Here is a 23,241-nt window from a genome sequence, read left to right on the forward strand (position 1 = left end):
TACATATTGCCTTACATTAGTTACCTCTCTGAAAAATTATTATGGAATATTTATAACATGAACAAAGTTATGAATACTACAGCAGCTATTTCTGTAATGCCAGACTACCAAACACTGGAAGACACAAGAAAAGTGTTTTTAAGGAAATGTGCAGTTCTAATACTAGAATTTGATTCCAAACCCAAATCAAACCCAAATTTGTGCTTTATTCCCAAAATTATTAAATTCACATTATATTAGTTGAAGGAAAACTGACACTTGGATTTAGTGACATATGTCTAGTTTCTTTGCTTTATTTCTAATGCTTGATTTCTTATTTATATTAATATAGTGTCAATAAAATAACTATCCCCTTGAAATAGATTTATTTATTTAATCAGCCTCTTATTGTTGCTGTACCTTCAAAGTGTGATGTACAGAAATTTAGAGGAATTCTAATGCAGACTTTGGCAATAAAGTTTAAGATCAGTAGTAATGAGTGTGAGATGGACAGATAACTTCTAGTCTTTATCATAATGCTAAATATCACTTATTCTCTGTTCCTAGTCAATTACAAATTATTTTATCTACTTAAGCAGATTATATATGCACTATAATAAAATGTGGAGAGAAGTTTTAGTTTAAAAAGCTTTGTAAAATTGCATAAATAAATAGAGCAAATATTTTGTTATGATGATCCCTTCCATAAGCTATATATTTCACAGTTATCTTTATGTAATTAAATATTGTAATGTTATGTTTCAGTAATTAAATACTTTTTTGCTTTCCCTCAAATTAAATAAAGTAGCTTTGCCAGTGATACATGAATGCAATTAGGGCAAGAGCTAATTTAGACTTTTAGATTGGATGAATCTGTCTCTTTTTTCCCCTTCTAATATTTCCCTTTAGAAAAGGCTGTAACACTTAGTAGTTTTAGGAAATACTGCATGAGGAGATAATATTAACTCATGAGGAGATGATGTTAGCTTTTTTGTGTGTCATTTAAATTTAATCTACAGTCTGGTATCAGCAGGGAGAAAATGCATTATGAAGGCAAAATGACAGTGTTCTCTATAAATGACTGTATTGCCAGTGGTTAGTTATATCCTCCGGGTGAATTCATAGCTATCAGTGCTTTTATTTCATTTTAATAAAAACTTACTTCTTGGTTCTTGGATGACTGAAGGAGTAATTCTATAACTTTAAATTGCAAAAGATATTTATTTTTTGCCATTTTATATTGGTTCTCAAAATATATAGCTTTGAGTGATTGTATTTTTTCTATTGCACAATGAAATTTCTGAGTTGTGATTATTTTCTCCCATGAAATTATGAGTGTACTTGTAAAATAGCTATAAGATACTACAGCAGCTTTTCCACAACTCATTTTGTTTTAAAAAAAATAACTTTCTAAATTAAGAAAAAAATCACACAATATTGAAGAGTTCTTTTTTTTTGACACATTAATCTTTCTTTAATATTTAATGATAATTCCAAGAGAAAGCTATTGGAAATTGATTTGTATTTTAGTTCCATTCTTTCAGGGATAATGCATCCTTTGTACCACTTTGAAGAATACAGCATACTCATTTAAGTTCATATCTATAATCACATGGATCTGTGCAAAGGCACATACCTCATGTATACCTCTCATACAGGTAGCTTGTATCTTTTATTTACTGTGGGTTTGGCTTTGTCAGTATTTTCCTTGCCCTTTTCTGCTAGCCTCATTGAAGGAATCAGAGCCTTCAATCTTTTTTTGGTCTCAGAGTTTTAATATTAAAAAGAATCTTTAAAAATATTTAAGTCTGGTTTGGGGGAAGAATTGGAAAGATTTTTAGTTATTGATTATATTTTTTAAATATAAGTTTAATTCAGTCTCCTTTTCTTTTTTGTTATTAAACACTTTCTAAACTGGCCACACATACACATAACATACATGCTTTTTTAAAAAAAGTCAGTTTAGTTTATATTTAAGATAGTTGTCAATTTCGGCCGTATTTATAAATATATTGATATTAAAGTATTTATAGTGTTCTATTAATTTTTAAAAGCTTCATTTTATGAGTACTACATTTTATGAGTCATTGTTTTCATTCCAAATATTCTATATATATTCCCTCTTTTTATTAATATCACTAGATTTTTGTCTACTTTATTATAAACTATCTTTTGGATTTCTTGTATACATGGCTTTTTAGTTGGAGTGTACATAGATTGACATAGTTTTTTTTTTTTTAGCTTACTGAATGAGTAATATTTATTTAGATGTAAATTATAGGATCAAACATCAGATCTCTTGAGATGTCACTTTTGTGCTTAGTTTTGGGATCTCCTGGTATGGACATTTTTAGGAAAAGAAAAAGGAAATGATGGTCCACACAGATTGGCCCACTTTCTTTGTGGATGGATTTGCTAAATGCTTAGTATTTAACCACCTACATTTAAATATTAAGTGATTTCAGCTGAGGGAAAAATACTCAAGTTGACTTTTGTTTGACTTTGGTTTTTTTATGTCTTTTTAAAGAAATATAATCAGTTTCCTTTCTTAAATAATTAACCTTTTCTTCTCTTAGAATTTTATGCTTTTGTATTTAACATCTTAGCTTTTGTGAACTTAAGGCTGTATCATTATTTAATATTGTTTAGAGATTCATCTGAATCTTTCAAATGCTCATGAATAAGAACATCATCTTATCTTAACCTATGAGAAGGAAACCTCAGTTAGAGTTCAGGCAGAAACTCTGTATATTCTTGTTTTGACTGTTGTCCTTACCGCTACCCAGCATTCCTCACTAGTGACCATGACTTATCAAGAAAGGAGAGGCTTCACTTAAAAGGCTGAGGAATAACAGGGAACCTTTCCAAGCCCAGCAACGTGCAAAAGCACTCAAAAGCTCTAACCATATACCAGAGTGCCACATTGAGAGAGAAGTCAGGGGTGGCTGGTAACATAATGAAAGGTTAAGTTTCAGTTATAACTTGGAAAATATCAAACATTCACAGCGCTTTCTAGGAATATAATGTTGCATAAATTACAGTGCCTCTCTGTTCTTATGCCATCTTGTTCGTAAAATTTCATATTATTATAGTTTGTAAAATGACTCTGACCCAGTGAAATAAAGTGAAAGTCGCTCAGTTGTGTCCGACTCTTTGCGACCCCATGGAATTCTCCAGGTCAGAATACTGGAGTGGGTAGCTGTTCCTTTCTCCAGGGGGATCTTTCCAAGCCAGGGGTCAAATCCAGGTCTCCCACATTGCAGGCAGATTCTTTACAAGCTGAATCACAAGGGAAGCCCAGTGAAATAATTACCTACCAAATTTAAGGGCTTCCCCTAGCAGCACAAAGGAGAAGGGAATGGCACCCCACTCCAGTACTCGCCTGGAGAATTCAGTGGACGGATGAGCCTGGTAGGCTGCAGTCCATGGGGTCGCTAAGAGCCGGAAATGACTGTGTGACTTCACTTTCATGCATTGGAGAAGGAAATGGCAACGCACTCCAGTGTTCTTGCCTGGAGAGTCCCAGGGACGGAGGAGCCTAGTGGGCTGCTGTCTATGGGGTTGCACAGAGTTGAACACAACTGAAGTGACTTAGCAGCAGCTAATAGCTCAGACAGTAAAGTGTCTGCCTGCAATGCAGGAGACCCAGGTTTGATCCCTGGGTCAGGAAGATGCCTTGGAGAAGGAAGTGGCAACCCACTCCAGTATTCTTGGCCTGGAGAATTCCATGGACAGAGGAACCTGGTGGGCTACAGTACATGGGGTGGCAAAGAGTCAGACACGACTGAGCGACTAACACACACACACCAAATTTATATATCCTCTATTTTTAATTTCTAATTCTATCCTTTCCTCCAAATTTTATTTTACTGCTTTTTTATCTTTTGTAACACAGACAGGAAATAGAAATGTTTCCCCTTGCAGATACACCTGGGAAGGACTTAAGGCTAGATCCTGATGAAATTCAGTTGCTGGAACTAGATAAATTATATTCCTTGCAGCTTTCAGAGTTTTTTCTTTCTTTAAAATTGAGCTTATAGGTAGCAGTGTTTATTTTCCTGGTAGCTTTTACTTTAATACTCCCACTGTCTGCTCCTTACCCTACCTACCCCTCTACTCCCCTACCCCTACCCCCCACACTAAGCACAGGCCTGGGTTAAATGTACTGTTTGGATGGTTTAGCTTCTAAAATGTAATTATTTTCATTCTCAATTTAGCTAAATACTTTCTGATTCCTCTACCCAAATTCTCATTCTGTGGTTAATTTAAAAGTATATTATGGTATTTGATCAGATGAAGTCATATGAGGTTACAGCTAATGTTACTTGTGTGATTTTCTTGGGATTTTGAAAGCTAGTAAGCTCATGTGCTGAGCTGTTGGCTACCAGGAGCTTTTTAGAGGATGAAAGTGGATTCTGTTTAAAATTTAGTTTACCTAATTGTATAGATTATAATTTTTAAAAATCATACAATATGGTCTCTTGTAGAAAATGGAATTAATACATTTTAGGAGTGAATCTATTTAAGTGACTCAACAGGTAGCATTTTTAGTAAGTACTTTGGATTTCCAGCCTCATTTGTTATAGTAAACTATTTGTAACCATTCCTGAGATTATTCATTTAATGACTGACAGTTGAAATATCATTGATTCTTCCTGCTACTAGAGACTCCTGTAGTGCTTTTAATCATAGTCTATAAGAACTGTGGTAGCTGATTATCGACGCCCAGGGACCTTAGAGTCTAGTGATGATTTGTCAGGTGATTATAGGTAATCTTTGACTGATAGAAACTGGTTCCCGTAGTTCAAACAGAAAGGTGGTTGGGATAAGACATTACTGAGGCTGTAGTAAACAAGGGAGCATTTTTGAGTAGGTCTTAATGATTGGATCAGAGATTGTATGTATAAGGTGAAGATTTTGGTGTATGAAGGTGGGAGTTGGAAACCACTGTAGGTTTATGAAGATCCTTCATTTCTATGCTTTTTTTTATATTGGAGAAGCATCAGAGGCCTTATGTATAAAAAATGTAAAAAGTAACCTGGGAAGCAGTGAGGTGATAGAAGACTGGGAGACTTGATGTGATGATAGCACAAGTAAGGGATGCACGCAGTGGGTAAGAGCTTGAACTAGGGCCGTGCCTGCAAATGGTGAAGAGAAATGGCCCTGGTATACTTCCCGGAAGATGATCTGGGATTTGGCATTTGAATGGAATGAAAAAAGGTTACAGATATTCAGTAAAAGTTTGTGGATATTTTACTGTGGCTTAATATAGAAACTAAATCAAAATATCTTATATTTACCCTTTAAATACCCTATTCTTTTTCCATAGAAATAGACATTAAAAAAATGAAAAATATAATACAAAGTAATATACCAAAGTTAATAACAGTATTTGCTTCATGTTTATAACAATATTCTAAACTTACTTATATTTTACTTAGTTTGTATTCCATAAATGATTAAGATTTTTTTAAAAAGAAAGTAACTGTATTTAATAAAAATTTGAAACTGAATTTCCCAATGGAAAGAAGATTTTTGAGGGGTAAAAAGAAAAAAAATACTAATGCATTTTTAGAATTTCAAAATACATTTAAAAAGAAACCTATTATAAGCCTCCTTAATTTTTCTCTAATTAATATTTTTTACAGTAATAGAAGGTTTTACCTTCTGAATTTATACTCAGTTCAGGTCTGTTCAAACTCAAGGTGAATAAGACATATCTTAACACCTATAGATAATTTAAAGGATTGGGGTCAGAAAAGGTTTTGACGTATGAATGAAAATATACTTCTGTCTCAAGATACATTAATGAATTATAAATAGAAAAATCGAGAGCATTCAGCATATGTCAATATCAAGGTGATATTTATGTTGTTGCTGTGCTGGAGAGATGGTTGATGTCTCCAGAAAAAAATGTCATTTAAACTGATGAAGTAGACAGATGGGTGGTAGGGGGAGTTGCTCTATATAAAATTCTTTAAAAAATAAACCTGAAAATCTGCATTAATGTGGATTGCTTTGTTATATGCTGAAGCTTATTCATTTAAAAGACCCAATGGTATGGATGACAAGAAGGCTATCTGGAAGTGGCTACTTTCAGTTTGATTCTAGTTAGAGCTTTTAAGGTGCCTTTCAATAGGTTTTAGTTATGGAGGCAGTGCTTGTCTTTGCTAACACTAGGTAATTAGTGGAAACATAATTCAAAATAATGGCTATTGTAATAGTTTTGACAGTGAGATATATTTACTTCTTACAATTTGAATATGGATGATGATCTTCAGAGGGGAGTTTCACTGAAAAAACAAAATAAGATTCTTCTGTGAGGATTTTTTTTGTTTTTAAAGGTATGTTGTTTGCTTGAGAAATTTGGTCAGAATTTTCATTCCCATAGATTCTCATTTTTTAATTATAGTAATTACTAGGGGAAAATGAACAGAGAAGAATTTTCTAGGGATTAGTGAATTTTGGATAAAAATTGGGGGACCCAGTTTCCATACTGATAATTATTTTTCATGCTTCTCTTTCCAGTGTCTAGTCGTCTGTCAAGCACAGTATCTTTTAACCAGTTAATTAATAACTTTGCTTTTTTCTTTGATTCCTAGAGAAATCAGAACTATAATACAACTATTTTTTTGTATGGTTAGATTATAATTATATGGTACCTTGAAGTGCCAAATTCATTAGACTTTTAAGTGTAAATTTATACTTAAAATTGTTTTGACACTAAAATTTTGAATCAGTTCATATTTAGTTGTATTTTTGTCATGATTTTGAGTTATAACATCACTGTATTCTGTTTTTTAAACTTGTTAGCTACACAAAAATCCATGTTATTATCAGTCTTCTGAGAAGAGCCAGCTCTTACCATTGAAGACAGATATATGGTGCTGGTTGAATCCTGGAGATCGCTTTTCTTTATTAGTTGACAAATACATTTTCTGTGTCTTGTCCACACATTCTGAAATGGAAATGGAGTGTACTTTAAGGTAAGAGTGCCTGATGAAGTGTGATTAAAGTAATGATATTTGTAATCTTATTCCTCAGTCATCCACAAAAGCTTCAGTTGAGACCACTCTAAATATAGTGGTGATGTAGGTCTTTCATGATGTGTGTGAGTGTGCTTCTAGAAAACACATGGTTTTGGAAACTTATGCCTCAGTAGTGATTGCTTCTATATATTGCATCTTTTACAAACATTATGTTTAGAATGCTTTTTCCATCAAATAATAATCAGGATAATTAATATGAAACTGACTATATTTTCTTAATCTTTTCGTTTTTTAACTTTTAAATTTTCTTAAGGTATTAACCTCTGGTTTAGATTATATTTGTGTAATTCTTCTTTCTTATAAAAATAACAGAAAATATAAAATAGGGAAACTGGTGAAATGAGTATTACAATAAATGGCTGATGTAAAGTTATAATTAATGCCGTGAGTTTTATTGAGGCAGTCATTAGCAGATTATTTGCCTTTGTTTAGCTTTTAAATTATAGAATACTTAAACTGGACCTATAGAAGTAGATGGACACACACACACAAAAAAAGAAGTAGATGGACAAAATTATATAGAGTATGTTCTTTGATTGCACTGGTATTAAATTAAAAATCAATAAAAATAAATGTCTAGGAAGATCTTCAAGTGTTTTGGAATTAAGTAGCTCACTGAGCGACTTCACTTTCACTTTTCACTTTCATGCATTGGAGAAGGAAATGGCAACCCACTCCAGTGTTCTTGCCTGGAGAATCCCAGGGATGGAGGAGCCTGGTGGGCTGCCGTCTATGGGGTTGCGCAGAGTCGGGCATGACTGAAGCGACTTAGCAGCAGCAGCAGCACTAAGTAGCCCATGGGTCCAAAAGAAATCTCAAGGGCAATTAGAAAACATTTTGAACAAAATAATACTGAAAGCATAACAGAAACATTTATGACAGTAGGCATTTGAGGAAAATTTATATTAAATGCTTTTATTAGGAGAGAAGAAAGCTATAAAATGAATTCTATATGCTTCTGCTTTTAGAAGATAATCAGTAAATTAATCCCAAAAAAGAAATAATAAGAAAAATAAGACTAGAAATCAGTGAAATAGAACATAGACAAATAACAAAGAAAATCAACAAAGCCTAAAGTTAGTTCTTTGAAAAGACTAATACAATTGATAAGACCTTAGTAAGGCTTACTAAGGAAAAAAAAAGCTGGGAAACAAATTATCAGTACCAGAAATGGAGCAGGGGATATCACTACTGATCCTGCAGACCTTGAAAGAATAATGAAGAAATTATTATTTAGAATTCTATGGGAGTAAAATTGATGGCCTAAATGAATGCATAACATTTCTTGAAAAACACAATTTACGAAAACTGACACAGAAAGAAATAGAAAATCTGATGAATCTTATATTCATTAAAGAAATTGAGTTCCTAATTTAAGAAATTCCCACAAGGAACTTCACCAGTGAATTCTTTTAACTTACAAAGAATAAATAATACCACTATTATACTTTTTTCTCCAAAATAGAAGAGAGTACACTTCGCCACTAATCAGATAAGAACATTACAAAAGAAGTAAATATAGACCTGAAGTCCTTATAAGAAAATATTTACAAGTCAAAACCAGCAATGTGTAAAAAGGATTTTAATATACTATGACCAAGTGAAATTTGAGAACTGCAAGATGAGTTTATCATATAAAAATCAATCAATGAAATTTACTATAACAGATTAAGGAACTGTCATTTCAGTAGATGCATAAAAGCAGTTGTGACAAAAATTTAATGCATGTTCATGATTAATTTTTTAAAACCTTAGAGAAAACTAGGAAAAGAAGGAAATTTCCATCCTATAAAAATATACTTAATAGTGAGGTACTTGAAAGTTCTCTCCCTACTGTTGGGGGCAAAACAGAGATATCCATTTACTGGAGGTCCTAGCCAATCCAGTAAATCAAGAGAAAGAAACAAAGGGCATCCTATTGAAAAGAAAGAAGCAAAACTGTCTTTATTTGCAGATGATGTTATTGTCATCACTCTACATTCTTTCTGATAGGTTCCCTATTTCCTCTCTATGCGATACGTTTTGTAGTTTTTTACCGTGCTCCTTCATCTGTAACATACATACATGTATATGTATATATATATATTTTTTTGCCTTTTTTTTTTTTGATGGATGGGATTGTGTTCCTGTCTTACTAGTTCTTTGGCTAGAGGTTTCCAGCAGTAGAGTTTGCAGGCAGTTGGGTGTGGAGATGTGGACCTCTGGGATACCTCACTCCAGTTAATCTCTCTATACTTTTATAATACATGTTGAAATATTTTAAATTTTGAGTAAGAATAAAAAACCTATGTGCTTTGTGTAAGTTATAAGGACTCTGATTTCATTATAAATTTTTTCTTCCAACCAGCTATGAATTTAAGAAAGAGGTTTGAAGAACAAAATAACAGTGCAAAGGCTTGTCGTTTCTTCAGGTTCTCATTTTACTCATGTCAGCATGCTTTTCATGTAGTATTTAGATTCTGTATAATAAAGCCCATTCATAACTGACTTAGAGCATAATTTCTATGAAATTATTGTACCAAAAGCTATACTTTTTTCAGAAGTCAGAGAAAGTAAAAAAAAAAGTTTTATATTTTAGTTAATTAAATTATGATGTATTACATATAGAAGGGTCAACATTAATTTTGCATTCCTGGGGCCTTCCCAGTAGTGGGTGCTTAGCAGCCATTTTGTTGTTGCTATTCAGTTGCTCAGGCGTGTCCAATTCTTTGTGACCCTGTGGACTGCAGCATGCCAGCCCTCTCTGTCCTTCCCTATCTCCCAGAGTTTGCTTAAACTCATGTCCATTGAGTTGATGATGACATCCAACTGTCTCATCTTCTGTTGCCCCCTTCTCCTCCTTGGTTTCTTGAATACATGAATGAAATACTCTATAATATTTTCCTCATCTGAATCCCATTTCTGATAAGCAAGTACAACATTATCTCTCTGGAGTGATTGTTTTCTTTAAAACACCGTTGAGGAAAGGAAAGGAAATCATTTGTACCAAATTATTTTTTCTTTCAAATTGTTAAAGTGCTTAATACTTAGTTTCCGTTTAAATAGATACTTTTACTCACTATTTAATTTTGGACAAAATAATGAAATGTTGATGAAAATGCCATTGTAGTATGAAAACATGCATGTTTATAATTTATTTATAATCATTTTAAACTTTTAGGTCTAGCTCATTCATATTAATATATTTTGTATTAAAGACAAAATATATAACTTATATTTAAATATAACAGACTATATTTTTAAAAATAACTTAATTGCCAAAACAATCTCTATTTTTATTTATGTATTTATTTTTGGCTGTGCCGGGTCTCTGTTGCTGTGTGTGGGCTTTCTCTAGTTCCGGTGAGCGCAGGCTGCTGTTTGTTGTAGTGCATGGTCTTCTTCCTGCGGTGGCTTCTCTGGTTGCGGACCACAGGCTCTAGATGCATAGGCTTCAGTAGTTGCAGCATGCAAGTACTGGACTTCCAAGCAGTCTTTAAAAAGAAGAAAAGAGTTGGAAGATTCACACTTCTCAATTTCAAAACCTGCTTCAAAGCTACAGTAATTGAGACACTGTGATACATGTGTAGGAAAGACATATGGATCAGTGGAATAGAATCGACAGTCCAGAAATAAACCTTTACACTATGGCCGATTAATTTTCAATGAGAGTGCCAAAACAATTAAATGGGGAAAAGAATAACAAATGGTGCTGAGACAAATGCAAAATACTCCAACCTCACACCATATAAAAATAGACCAGAGACCTAACTAAAAGAGCTAAAACTATGAAATCCTTAGGAAAAAACGCTTGGATTAGGCAGTGATTTCTTAGATATAACACCAAAAGCACAAGCAAGCAAGAAAGTAGATAAATTGGATTTCATCACCATTAAAAACTTCTGTACTTCTAAGGATGTCATCAAGAATGTAAAAAGATTACCCTCAGAATGAGAGAGAATATTTGCAAGTCATGTATCTGATAAGGGACTTCTATCCAGAATATATAAAGAACCTTTACAATTCAGTAATTAGAGAATCCAGTTTCCAAAATCCATACTGGATTTCTTCAAAGGAGGTACCCAACTGGCCAATAAGCACATGAAAATAGGTGCTCAACATGAAATGTAAATAAAAGCCACAATGAGCTCCCATTTCACATTCATTAGGATAGCTACAGTAAGACAGATAGTAAGAAGTGCTGGTGAAGTTGTGGAGAGATTGAAACTCATATATTTTGGTAGTGGGGTTGTAAGTAAGTCTTTACTGCCTCTGTGGAACTCATTCTGGCAGTTCCTCAGAATTTTAAATGTAGAGTTACTTGTGACCTAGTAATTCTGCTCCTAGGAATATACACAAAAGAACTGAAAACAACTGTATACACAAAAGGTTATATGATTCTATCTATATGAAGTGTCAGAAAATGTACATGCCTAGAGACAGAAAGTAGATGGCAGTTGCCAGGGCTGGAGAAGAGAATAAGTGGCTGCTAATGCAACTGAAACTCCAGTACTTTGGCCACTTCATGCGAAGAGTTGACTCTTTGGAAAAGACTCTGATGCTGGGAGGGATTGGGGGCAGGAGGAGAAGGGGACGACAGAGGATGAGATGGCTGGATGACATCACTGACTCAATGGATGTGAGTTTGAATGAACTCCGGGAGTTGGTGATGGACAGGGAGGCCTGGCGTGCTGCAATTCATGGGGTCGCAAAGAGTTGGACATGACTGAGCAACTGAACTGAACTGAATGCATATGGTATTTCTTTTTGAGACAGTGAGTACATTCCAAAATTAGATATTGGTGATGGTTGTACAACTTTGTGAATATACTGAAAACTACTATATTTTATACTTTAGAAGCATGAATTTCATGATTATGTAAATTATGTCTTGATAGCTATTGCCAAAGAAAGGGAGAATTCATTTATCTTTGTTTATTGTATTTAAATTCCAAGTTTTTAATTTTTAACAAATTCTAGTTCACTGTCTTATAAATCTGTGATAGTTGATTTGCTCGAGGAAGTATTAATATTTGAAGCTAAAAATAGGAAGATGTTCATTTTACAGTGGCAATACTTATATTTAAATAAAAGTGTACTAAAATCATTTGTACTTTGACCTGTTTGGAGCTAAATGTTAAATAGAATTTTGGGGGGGATCGGGGTTTTTTTTGTTATATTTATTCTTGGTAAATACTAAAAAATTTTCCTATGGCTATAGGGATGTATATTAGTGGATTTATGCCAGAATAGAAAAACTGGAAATGGAATGGATGATGTTGCTCAATTTCTAACACTGTAAGTTGCGAAAAGCCATAGCATTTCTCTAGAGTGTTTCTTAATATTTTTCAAATGTTAAGGAAATTTGAGGGAAAAAATTAGAATTTGGAAGCACACCTGTGTGTTGTGAGTAAAATGGATTTGAATATTTTGTGGGAGTGCAGTTTTATGGGTAGAACAATCATACATTTTCAACTCTGAATCCCCTATACCTGGCGTAGTATCTAACATACACTGCTGCTGCTGCTAAGTCGCTTCAGTCGTGTCCAACTCTGTGCGACCCCATAGACGGCAGCCCACCAGGCTCCCCCATCCCTGGGATTCTCCAGGCAAGAACACTGGAGTGGGTTGCCATTTCCTTTTCCAATGCATGAAAGTGAAAAGTGAAAGTGAAGTCGTTCAGTCGTGTCCGACTCTTAGCGACCCCATGGACTGCAGCCCACCAGGCTCCTCTATCCATGGGATTTTCCAGGCAAGAGTGCTGGAATGGGGTGCCATTGCCTTCTCCATAACATACACTAGGTATTTTTAAAATATTTATTGAATGAACAAAAACTGTGGTGTTATGCATAAACTTGGTCTAAGTTTTTATTTTGGTTGATTCCTGCCATGAATTGAAGTCTGCCTTGGAGGGAGGTTATTCCTAGAAGATAAATAAGATAAGCCAATAATTATTCTTTTCTCAGCTAGACAAATTTTAAAAATCTTATATCTTTAATTTTTAAAATTTCCCTTTTACTGAGAAACATTTTACACATAGTAAAATTTACCCCCTTTAAATGTATAATTCGATGTAGTTTGACGAATTTATATAGTCACGTAAGAACCACCATAATGAGACCTAGAACATTTTAATTTACCCCCAAAATTCCCCCTTGCCTCTTTGTGGTCATTCCTCTCCCCCACCCCAGCTTCTGGTGACTACCGATTTGATTTCTGTCCTTTCAGCTTTACTCCTTCAGAAAGCCACATAAATGGATTCATGTGATACATACTTTTGTGTCTGGCTTCTTTCACTTAGCAAACTGCCTTTGAAATTCCCAAGATGTTGTATAATCAGTACTTTTTTCCTTTTTATTTCTGAGTAGTATTTCCATCTACATTTTCACATTGTCAAAAAGATAAGTTTGTTGATTCCTGTCTATGCTTACATAAAGAATAATGATTTAGAACTTTGGATAATCTTACCACACTTTGCAGCAAGTAGGAGGCAGTTAGTTCTGCTAGTATGTCCCACATATGACCTTGGATGCTCCTTTGTTGGACTACAAATTGGGAGATTTCACAAGTGGCTGTAATAGCCAGGACCCAGTAGCAGCTGTGTGTGAACTTGACCTCAGGGTTTTGTTTTTTCTTCAAAAACCTAACTAGTTTAGCTGATGTTCTTACAGTTTGCATTTTCTCTTTGGAAACTTGGAGGTGATCTTAACTTTTGTAGACAATCTGGACTTATTTGCCTATTTACTAAATAAGTAAATAGCTCTTCATCCTTCATAGAGATGGCTACTGCCCATCTTATAAATAGCTGTGGTTTCTAGGCCCATGCTTTGGAAAGATTAATGTGATAATGATACAGTGGGCAGAACATGAAGAACATATTCTAGTCTATGTATTTTATTCTGGTATACTGTAATCTGCTTCTTATCTTCCTAAGTCTGATAAAAGTAGCATGACTCATTAGTTACATAAACTTGGGAGAATCGCATAATGTCATGGTAGGCAATAGAAGTGTTTTCAGTTTAAATGATTAATAAATGAATTTCAATTGTATTTTATAGAAATAGTCAAATGCTTGATGAAGATGATATATTGAATGAAACACCAAAATCTTCCTCAGTTGATTTGCCTGATAAAACACCCAGTGCTCCACAATTGGAAAGAAGCACAAAAACAGCGAGGACCCAGACCACTGCAAATAATGTGGTAAGAAATTTAAGATCTCATCCATTTATAACATGTTACTTAAGTTGTATTGAGGAGAGAAAAGACAACTGATACTAGACATATCTTGACAAAATTGCCAGCATTGATCTGCTTTTCCTGTTTTTAAGTAAAGCTCTAGAGAAGGTCACATTAGACCAACACTTTAGCTAATAGAAATGTTGAATTTCTTCCTTTGAGAAATTTAACTAATTCAGTCCACAGCTGCAGATGGGTTTTTTAATGGTAGATTTCTTCAAAGTAAATCATTGTGAAGTTTCATTAAGGATGCAGGATTATTTTTAGCAATTAATATATAGGTGCTTTTTAGTCTTTCATAGGTGAAAGTAGAGACCTGAATAAGCAACAGCCAAATCCTTCCGAGAGGAAAAGAATCCTCCCAACATGGATGTTAACAGAAAATTCAAGTGATCGGAACCTTTCAGGCATCAGTGGAGGTAGGTTTTGTTTCAAGAAAATATTTGACAGAACTTGTAGTTGGAGGACTTGTTTTCCTGCTGACTATTGGCCAGGGCTCACTCTCAGCTACTAGAGGGCATTTTTCAGTTCTGAACTTCATCTTCAAGGCCAGCATGGCACAACAGACCTTTCTCCTGCTTTGCGTCTAATTTCTCCTTAGTGACCAACTGAGAAAACTCTGCTTAAAGAATTTGTTGATTAGATCGGGCCCATGTACATTATCTTCCAGTTAATTAATTCAGGATAAGGGAACATTTCATGCAAAGATGGGCTCGATAAAGGACAGAAGCTCAACATTCAGAAAACGACGATTATGGCATCCGGTCCCATCACTTCATGGGAAATAGATGGGGAAACAGTGGAAACAGTGTCAGACTTTATTTTTCTGGGCTCTAAAATCACTGCAGATGGTGATTGCAGCCCTGAAATTAAAAGACACTTACTCCTTGGAAGAAAATGTGTGACCAACCTAGATAGTATATTCAAAAGCAGAGACCTCAGATATGTAGATGACACCACCCTTATGGCAGAAAGTGAAGAGGAACTAAAAAGCCTCTTGATGAAAGTGAAAGAGGAGAGTGAAAATGTTGGCTTAAAGCTCAACATTCAGAAAATGAAGATCATGGCATCTGGTCCCATCACTTCATGGGAAATAGATGGGGAAATAGTAGAGACAGTGTCAGACTTTATTTTTCGGGGCTCCAAAATCACTGCAGATGGTGACTGCAGCCATGAAATTAAAAGACACTTACTCCTTGGAAGAAAAGTTATGACCAACCTAGGCAGCATATTGAAAAGCAGAGACATTACTTTGCCAACTAAGGTCCATCTAGTCAAGGCTATGGTTTTTCCTGTGGTCATGTATGGATGTGAGAGTTGGACTGTGAAGAAGGCTGAGTGCCGAAGAATTGATGCTTTTGAACTGTGGTGTTGGAGAAGACTCTTGAGGGTCCCTTGGACTGCAAGGAGATCCAACCAGTCCTTTCTGAAGGAGATCAACCCTGGGATTTCTTTAGAAGGAACGATGCTGAAGCTGAAGCTCCAGTACTTTGGCCACCTGATGTGAAGAGTTGACTCATTGGAAAAGACTCTGATGCTGGGAGGGATTGGGGGCAGGAGGAGAAGGGGACGACCGAGGATGAGATGGCTGGATGGCATCACGGACTCAATGGACATGAGTCTGAGTGAACTCCGGGAGATGGTGATGGACAGGGAGGCCTGGTGTGCTGCAATTCATGGGGTCGTAAAGAGTAGGACACGACTGAGCGACTGAACTGAACTGAACTGAACTAGATAGCATGTTCAAAAGCAGAGACGTTATTACTTTGCTGACTAAGGTCCGTCTAGTCAAGGCTATGGTTTTTCCTGTGGTCATGTATGGATGTGAGAGTTGGACTGTGAAGAAGGCTGAGCGCCAAAAATTTGATGCTTTTGAACTGCGGTGTTGGAGAAGACTCTTGAGAGTCCCTTGGACTGAAAGGAGATCCAACCAGTCCATTCTGAAGGAAATCAGCCCTGAGATTTCTTTGGAAGGAATGATGCTAAAGCTGAAGCTCCAGTACTTTGGCCACCTGATGCCAAGAGTTGACGCATTGGAAAAAACTCTGATGCTGGGAGGGATTAGGGGCAGGAGGAGAAGGGGACGACAGAGGATGAGATGGCGGGATGGCATCACGGACTCGATGGGTGTGAGTCTGAGTGAACTCCGGGAGTTGGTGATGGACAGGGAGACCTGGCATGCTGCGATTCATGGGGTCGCAAAGAGTCAGACATGACTGAGCGACTGAACTGAACTGAGCTGAAACTGATATGGAGAAACTGATTTATAAACTTAAAAATAGACTTAAAAATAACCTTAAAAATATGTAAACTGCAACATTTATTTTGCCATATAACCAAACACAATCATGGGCATGATATCACATTCACAGTCCTGGGGATTAGGGCAGGAAATCTTGGGGAGGGGTCATTTTAGAATTCTGCCGACCACACTAATGTCTCTCTACTTGTCCACTCTCCTAATATTAATATAATTTAAGCATTATCTTATTATTTAACTTATTATAGTGTCTTTAAGTGTGATTAAAAACTGTGTGAATGTCTTAGAAGTCTACCATTATTTTATTGTTATGGTATAAATTATAGAAAGGAAATTAGCTGATCAGAAACTACAAGTATTAAAGGATTGTGACATGTTACTAAAATACTCCCTTTGTACTACAGTGAAAAAAAAAATTCTGAAAAATCGTTTCCTGTCAACTCTAGGTTTCACCCGTAAGAATATGTGCCATTTATATATGTAAGAAAAACAGTAAAAATAAATGTAGAGGCAGTGGTACACCCATTAGTGAGAGAATTCACTGGAGCCCAAATGACAGGGATTGAATCCTAGTTCCTCTGCAAAGTCTGCTAATTGTTATTATTATTTTATTTTAAATTCTGCTGGTTTTTTGATTTATCCTATTTTTAGTTCCAGATGTCATTAAATAGATTTTCAAACAAATCCACCAGGGTCATGCCTATGATAAAAGATAAGCACAGTAAAAACATTTCAGACTAAATTAAAAAATTACAAGCACACAATGTTATGTGCTGAAAAGAGTCAAAGATGATGAGACCAGTGTTCTAGCACAGTTCATAGATGTGGCAGATACCACAGTCATCTTCTGGATATTCCCATTGATTAAAGATTATTAACTTTTTTGCTACATTGTATTATTCAGTCAGCATTTCTTTTGCAACTTCTCAGTCATCTGAGGTTTAATTTCTATTGGCTGCCTGTTTTCTTTTATGTGGGTCACATTTTCCTGTTGTGCTATTGGATATTGGACGTTATGAATGATACAGTATAGAGACTTTGATTTTATATTCTTCTGAAGAAATATTTTTATTCTAATAGGCAGTTAACTTGGCCTGATAGAAAATAGGAAATTTTCTTCCTATTTTCTTTCCCCACCCTGCAAGATTATGACAATCTCATGCTTTACTTTTAAAAAAGATATTTTCAGAATTTCATATAATTTTTCACCTACACAAATGCAGGGTATAAAATAATGTGTGATGAAGTCAGTGATGGAAGAGCCGGAGGTTCATGTGAGTGAGGCTCATTCCTAGCTCACTGCGAGCCTCGATCACAGCTTTGCAGCAGCAGAAGTGGAAGGGGCAGCGTATAGGCCACGCCACTCCTTTCAGCTCTGTCTACATTGTCCCAGAAAGGAAAGAAGCATCACAGATGATGGAAGTTTCATTAAGTTTGTCAACCCATTCCTTCCTTTCCTTCTCAGTTAACAACTCAGGGATCTGTACAGAGTATTCCTTACTTAAAATGCTAATTTGGATTATAGTAGGATCAGAATGATCTTGTGGCAATGGGTTATATATTATGTGTTGAGGGAGATGTGATTTAATCCAGAGCATTTTCGTATGTAAGATTTCCTGATAAGAGTTTTATTTGTTCCAGGACAGTGGTTTTGAATTTCCTACTTCCCCCATCATTACATGTATATCTTTATCAGAAACATTTCTTATTAAGGGTGGGTCCTCTCCGTTTGCTGGAAGGGAGTGGGAATGGGGGATGGTAGTGGAGGGAGGGCAGACACTTCCTCTCATTAGAACATTTTCTGTAATATAGAAAGAATAACTATTTAACCAAAAATTGACCAGTGTGAATTTCTTCCTTGCAAGCAAGTTCTTTTCTTTCAGAGTTGTTTTGTACTGTAATTGCTTCTGTAATAATGTAACTATTATTACATTAGTTATAATTGTCCAAAATGTATTTGCTTCCAATTATGAATATATCCATTTATTTTCACTTGGTAAATGTAGCATATAAAATATGAAGCACTTTTTTGGACACCTCACCTTGAAAACACAAATGAGAGTAATTTGACATTTCTTTAGACAGGAATATTAAATAGTGTGTGTGCGCTAAGTTGCTTCAGTCAGGTCCAACTCTTTGGGACCCTATGGACTATAGCCTGCCAGGCTCCTCTGTCTATGGGATTCTCCCATAGAATGCCGTGCCCTCCTCCAGGGGATCTTCCCGACCCAGGGATGGAACCCCTATCTCTTATGGCTCCTGCGCTGGCAGGCAGGTTCTTTACCATAGTGCCACCTGGGAAGCCCCCATTATATAGTGCACAAAGCTAAAATTTCAAAATAAAGTCTTTGCATTTAAGAAATGCATTTAAGCATTTCTTACAAATTCCTAATTAGGGGAAATATTAAAAAAAAGGAAGATTACTTAACTTTTTTAAAGACAGGGAGATTTAGGAAGAAATAACAGTTTAGTACTTGAATCCAGCTAAACACCCTCTTCCAACAACACAAGAAAAGATTCTACCCATGGACATCACCAGATGGTCAACACCGAAATCAGATTGATTATATTCTTTGCAGCCAAAGATGGAGAAGCTCTATACAGTCAGCAAAAACAAGACTGGGAGCTGACTATGGCTCAGATCATGCACTCCTTATTGCCAAATTCAGACTTAAATTGAAGAAAGTGGGGAAAACCACTAGACTGTTCAGGTATGACCTGAATCAAATCCCTTATGATTATACAGTAGAAGTGACAAATTGATTTAAGGGACTAGATCTGATGGATAGAGTCCCTGATGAACTATAGATGGAGGTTCGTGACATTGTACAGGAGACAGGGATCAAGACCATCCCTAAGAAAAAGAAATGCAAAAAAGCAAAATGGCTGTCTGAGGAGGCCTTACAAATAGCTGTGAAAAGAAGAGAAGTGAAAAGCAAAGGAGAAAAGGAAAGACATAAGCATCTGAATGCAGAGTTCCAAAGAATAGCAAGGAGAGATAAATTTTTCCTCAGCGATCAGTGCAAAGAAATAGAGGAAAACAACAGAATGGGAAAGACTAGAGATCTCTTCAAGAAAATTAGAGATACCAAGGGAACATTTCATGCAAAGATGGGCTCGATAAAGGACAGAAATGGTAGGGACCTAACAGAAGCAGAAGATATTAAGAAGAGGTGGCAAGAATCACAGAAGAACTCTACAAAGAAAGAGCTTCATGACCAAGATAATCACGATGGTGCCATCACTCACCTAGAGCCAGACATCCTGGAATGTGAGGTCAGGTGGGTCTTAGAAAGCATCACTGCGAACAAAGCTAGTGGAGGTGATGGAATTCCAGTTGAGCTATTTCAAATCCTGAAAGATGATGCTATGAAAGTGCTGCACTCAATATGCCAGCCAATTTGGAAAACTGAGCAGTGGCCACAGGACTGGAAAAGGTCAGTTTTCATTCCAATCCCAAAGAAAGGCAATGCCAAAGAATGCTCAAACGACCGCACAATTGCACTCATCTCACACACTAGTAAAGTAATGCTCAAAATTCTCCAAGCCAGGCTTCAGCAATACGTGAACTGTGAACTTCCAGTTGTTCAAGCTGGTTTTAGAAAAGGCAGAGGAACCAGAGATCAAATGGCCAACATCTGCTGGATCATTGAAAAAGCAAGAGAGTTCCAGAAAAGCATCTATTTCTGCTTTATTGACTATGCCAAAGCCTTTGACTGTGTGGATCACAATAGACTGTGGAAAACTCTGAAAGAGATGGGAATACCAGACCACCTGACCTGCCTCTTGAGAAACCTGTATGCAAGCCAGGAAGCAACAGTTAGAACTGGACATAGAACAGCAGACTGATTCCAAATAGGAAAAGGAGTATGTCAAGGCTGTTTATTGTTACCCTGCTTCTTTAACTTATATGCAGAGTACATCATGAGAAATGCTGGGTTGGAAGAAGCACAAGCTGAAATCAAGATTGCTGGAAGCAATATCAGTAACCTCAGATATGCAGGTGACACCACCCTTATGGCAGAAAGTGAAGAGGAACTGAAAAACCTCTTGATGAAAGTGAAAGAGGAGAGCGAAAAAGTTGGCTTAAAGCTCAACATTCAGAAAACGAAGATCATGGCATCCAGTCCCATCACTTCATGGGAAATAGATGGGGAAACAGTGTCAGACTTTATTTTTCTGGGCTCCAAAATCACTGCAGATGGTGATTGCAGCCATGAAATTAAAAGACGCTTGCTCCTTGGAAGGAAAGTTATGACCAACCTAGATAGCGTATTGAAAAGCAGAGACATTACTTTGTCAACAAAGGTCCATCTAGTCAAGGCTATGGTTTTTCCAGTAGTCATGTATGGATGTGAGAGTTGGACTGTGAAGAAAGCTGAGTGCCAAAGATTGATGCTTTTGAAGTGTGGTGTTGGAGAAGACTCTTGAGAGTCCCTTGGACTGCAAGGAGATCCAACCAGTCCATTCTAAAGGAGATCAGTCCTGGGTGTTCTTTGGAAGGACTGATGCTAAAGCTGAAATTCCAATACTTTGGCCACCTGTTGAGAAGAGTTGACTCATTGGAAAAGACTCTGATGCTGGGAGGCATTGAGGGCAGGAGGAGAAGGGGACGACAGAGGATGAGATGGCTGGATGGCATCACCAAATCGATGGATATGAGTTTGAGTGGACTCTGGAATTTGGCGATGGACAGGGAGGCCTGGCGTCTGTGATTCATGGCGTCATGAAGAGTCGGACCCGACTGAGCGACTGAACTGACTGAATTAAAGTTTGGAGTTTGACTTTGACTTTGACTTTTTCTGCTCTGTAGTTTTTATTGTTGTTGTTATATTCATTTAAGTAGTTTATCATCCAGGTCAATAGAGCAATGCTAGTGATTTTTAAAAATCAATTTCCAGGATGCATTTTAGGCTCATTTAGGTATAGGATACTTTAAATCTTTTACAGCTTTAATGCTATATTGTGTTCATTGATCTTTATTTAGACTATCTGAAACCATCTTGATACTTTTCAACCATCTGTGTCTTCAAATACAAGACAAATAATAATATTAATTTATATTAACTGACTTGACTTACCTAAGATCATACTAAATGGCAGAGATATAATTGAGATGTAGCTCTGCCTGAGTGTAAAGCACATGCTCTGAACCATTTCACTTTATAGACACCTAAATATCCTCTGTATGTTTTGGAGGTTTAGTTTTGGTTTTGCTTTTTACTTTATTAATATGCCTTTGCATTCTCTTCTAGATATTTTCTCAGTTTAACTGTTGTTTTAATTATATGTACATGAATGTGATCAGGCTATCCTTTCTGTTTTTCAACTAATATACTTCTAGTTTATTTAGTTTTCTTGGTCCCCAGGTATTATCCCTCAGATGTTATCATGAGTTTCTTAGACCTGAGCTAAAATTTTTTCCATGTCCCTTAGTGATTGGTAAGTGAGTATATTTGGGCAAAGACTATCACAGCTTCCCCTTCTCTTTGCTTATGTCTGCTTCCTTAGGTCTCTAGGGCCCAGGACAAGGTATAACTCCTAGGGTTTGATGTTCTTGGTAGATTAAAAGGAGCTTTTATATTTCACTGGTTTCATGCTACCCTTTAGTACTCTTCTTTCCCCATCTTCTAATCCTCCAACATGAAGTAATGAAAAGTGACAGGTGCTGATAAAGGTTGAAGTAGTAAATAGTCCCCAAACCGTTTGGTTTACCTTTAATTTTGTACACTGACTATTTTCTCTATGACAATACAGATGATAAATATTTAACTGACATTGTTTAGTTTGATTATAGTTCAGTGTTTACTTAAAGTACTAGTTATTCTGTTTATCTCAAGCAACCTTGTTAAGTGGTTTAACTAATTCTGATTGTTTTTTAGCCTCTTGGATTTTCTAGATGTATAGTCATATCTATAGCATTATGATAATTTCAGCTCTTCTGATCTATTTATTGCTTTTAAAAGCATTTCTTATTTTATAAGTTTGATCCTGTAAGTTTTAAATAAAAATGGATAAAATTGGCATCTCTGTTCCTGATTTTAACAGGAATTGTGTTAGTATTTCACCATTTAATATGATTGGTGTTTGATTCTGATATTCTTATTATGTTTTGGTTGATTGATTCAGGGATAACCTGAATTTTTTGAAAAAATTTTTGGTATAGAAACAGTTCTGCCTTTTCACATATTAATGTAATTAATGATGTTGGTAGGTTTCCTATTGTTGTACTATGCTTGTGTTCGTGGGATAAGTTCATTTTATTATGATGGCATATTATTTTATGTTGTTAGATTTATAAATATTTAGGACATTTGCACCTGTATTCGTAAGTGTGGCTAATATTTTTCTCCATATGTGCCATCCATGTCAGATTTTGACATATATAGGTGTGTCAGCATTGTAGAAAATGAGTTAAGTGATTTTTTAAATATATGTTCAAGGACAGAAATATCCTTTTTTTAAATTTTAATAGAACTTTGCTTTATCACAACCTGGGCCTGGTGCCTACTTCTAGTAGTTGATAGTTCTGGCATAGGACTAGGTTAAGTTGGCCAGTAAAAAAGAATGAAACGCCTCAAAGCAGATTAGAACGGCACACATTTAATGTATAAGGAATTATCAGTTCAGATTGGTGGAGAAAGGATGCCTCATTGTTAAATAAAATGTGGGAGAATTAGATTTCCATCTGGAAGAAAATAATAATAGAGCACTCACTGCTCATGTCACATTTAT

The 23,241-nt window shown here is 35.8% G+C and overlaps 1 protein-coding gene across 3 annotated transcripts in view; it reads left to right on the forward strand.

The window, feature by feature from the left end:
• Positions 1 to 23,241, forward strand: part of APLF (aprataxin and PNKP like factor) — a 98,716-nt gene that overhangs the window by 19,675 nt on the left and 55,800 nt on the right. For 2 of the 3 annotated variants that reach the window (XM_018055441.1, XM_018055442.1), the window contains exons 3-4: positions 14,066 to 14,210; positions 14,539 to 14,665. In XM_018055441.1, coding sequence (XP_017910930.1) covers positions 14,066 to 14,210; positions 14,539 to 14,665 — 272 coding nt within the window. Of the gene's footprint in view, positions 1 to 6,792; positions 6,966 to 14,065; positions 14,211 to 14,538; positions 14,666 to 23,241 lie in introns of all 3 variants that reach the window. The other variant, XM_018055443.1, reaches the window with a different exon arrangement.

Source organism: Capra hircus, chromosome 11 (genome assembly GCF_001704415.2).
Source record: "Capra hircus breed San Clemente chromosome 11, ASM170441v1, whole genome shotgun sequence".
NCBI lineage: Eukaryota > Metazoa > Chordata > Mammalia > Artiodactyla > Bovidae > Capra > Capra hircus.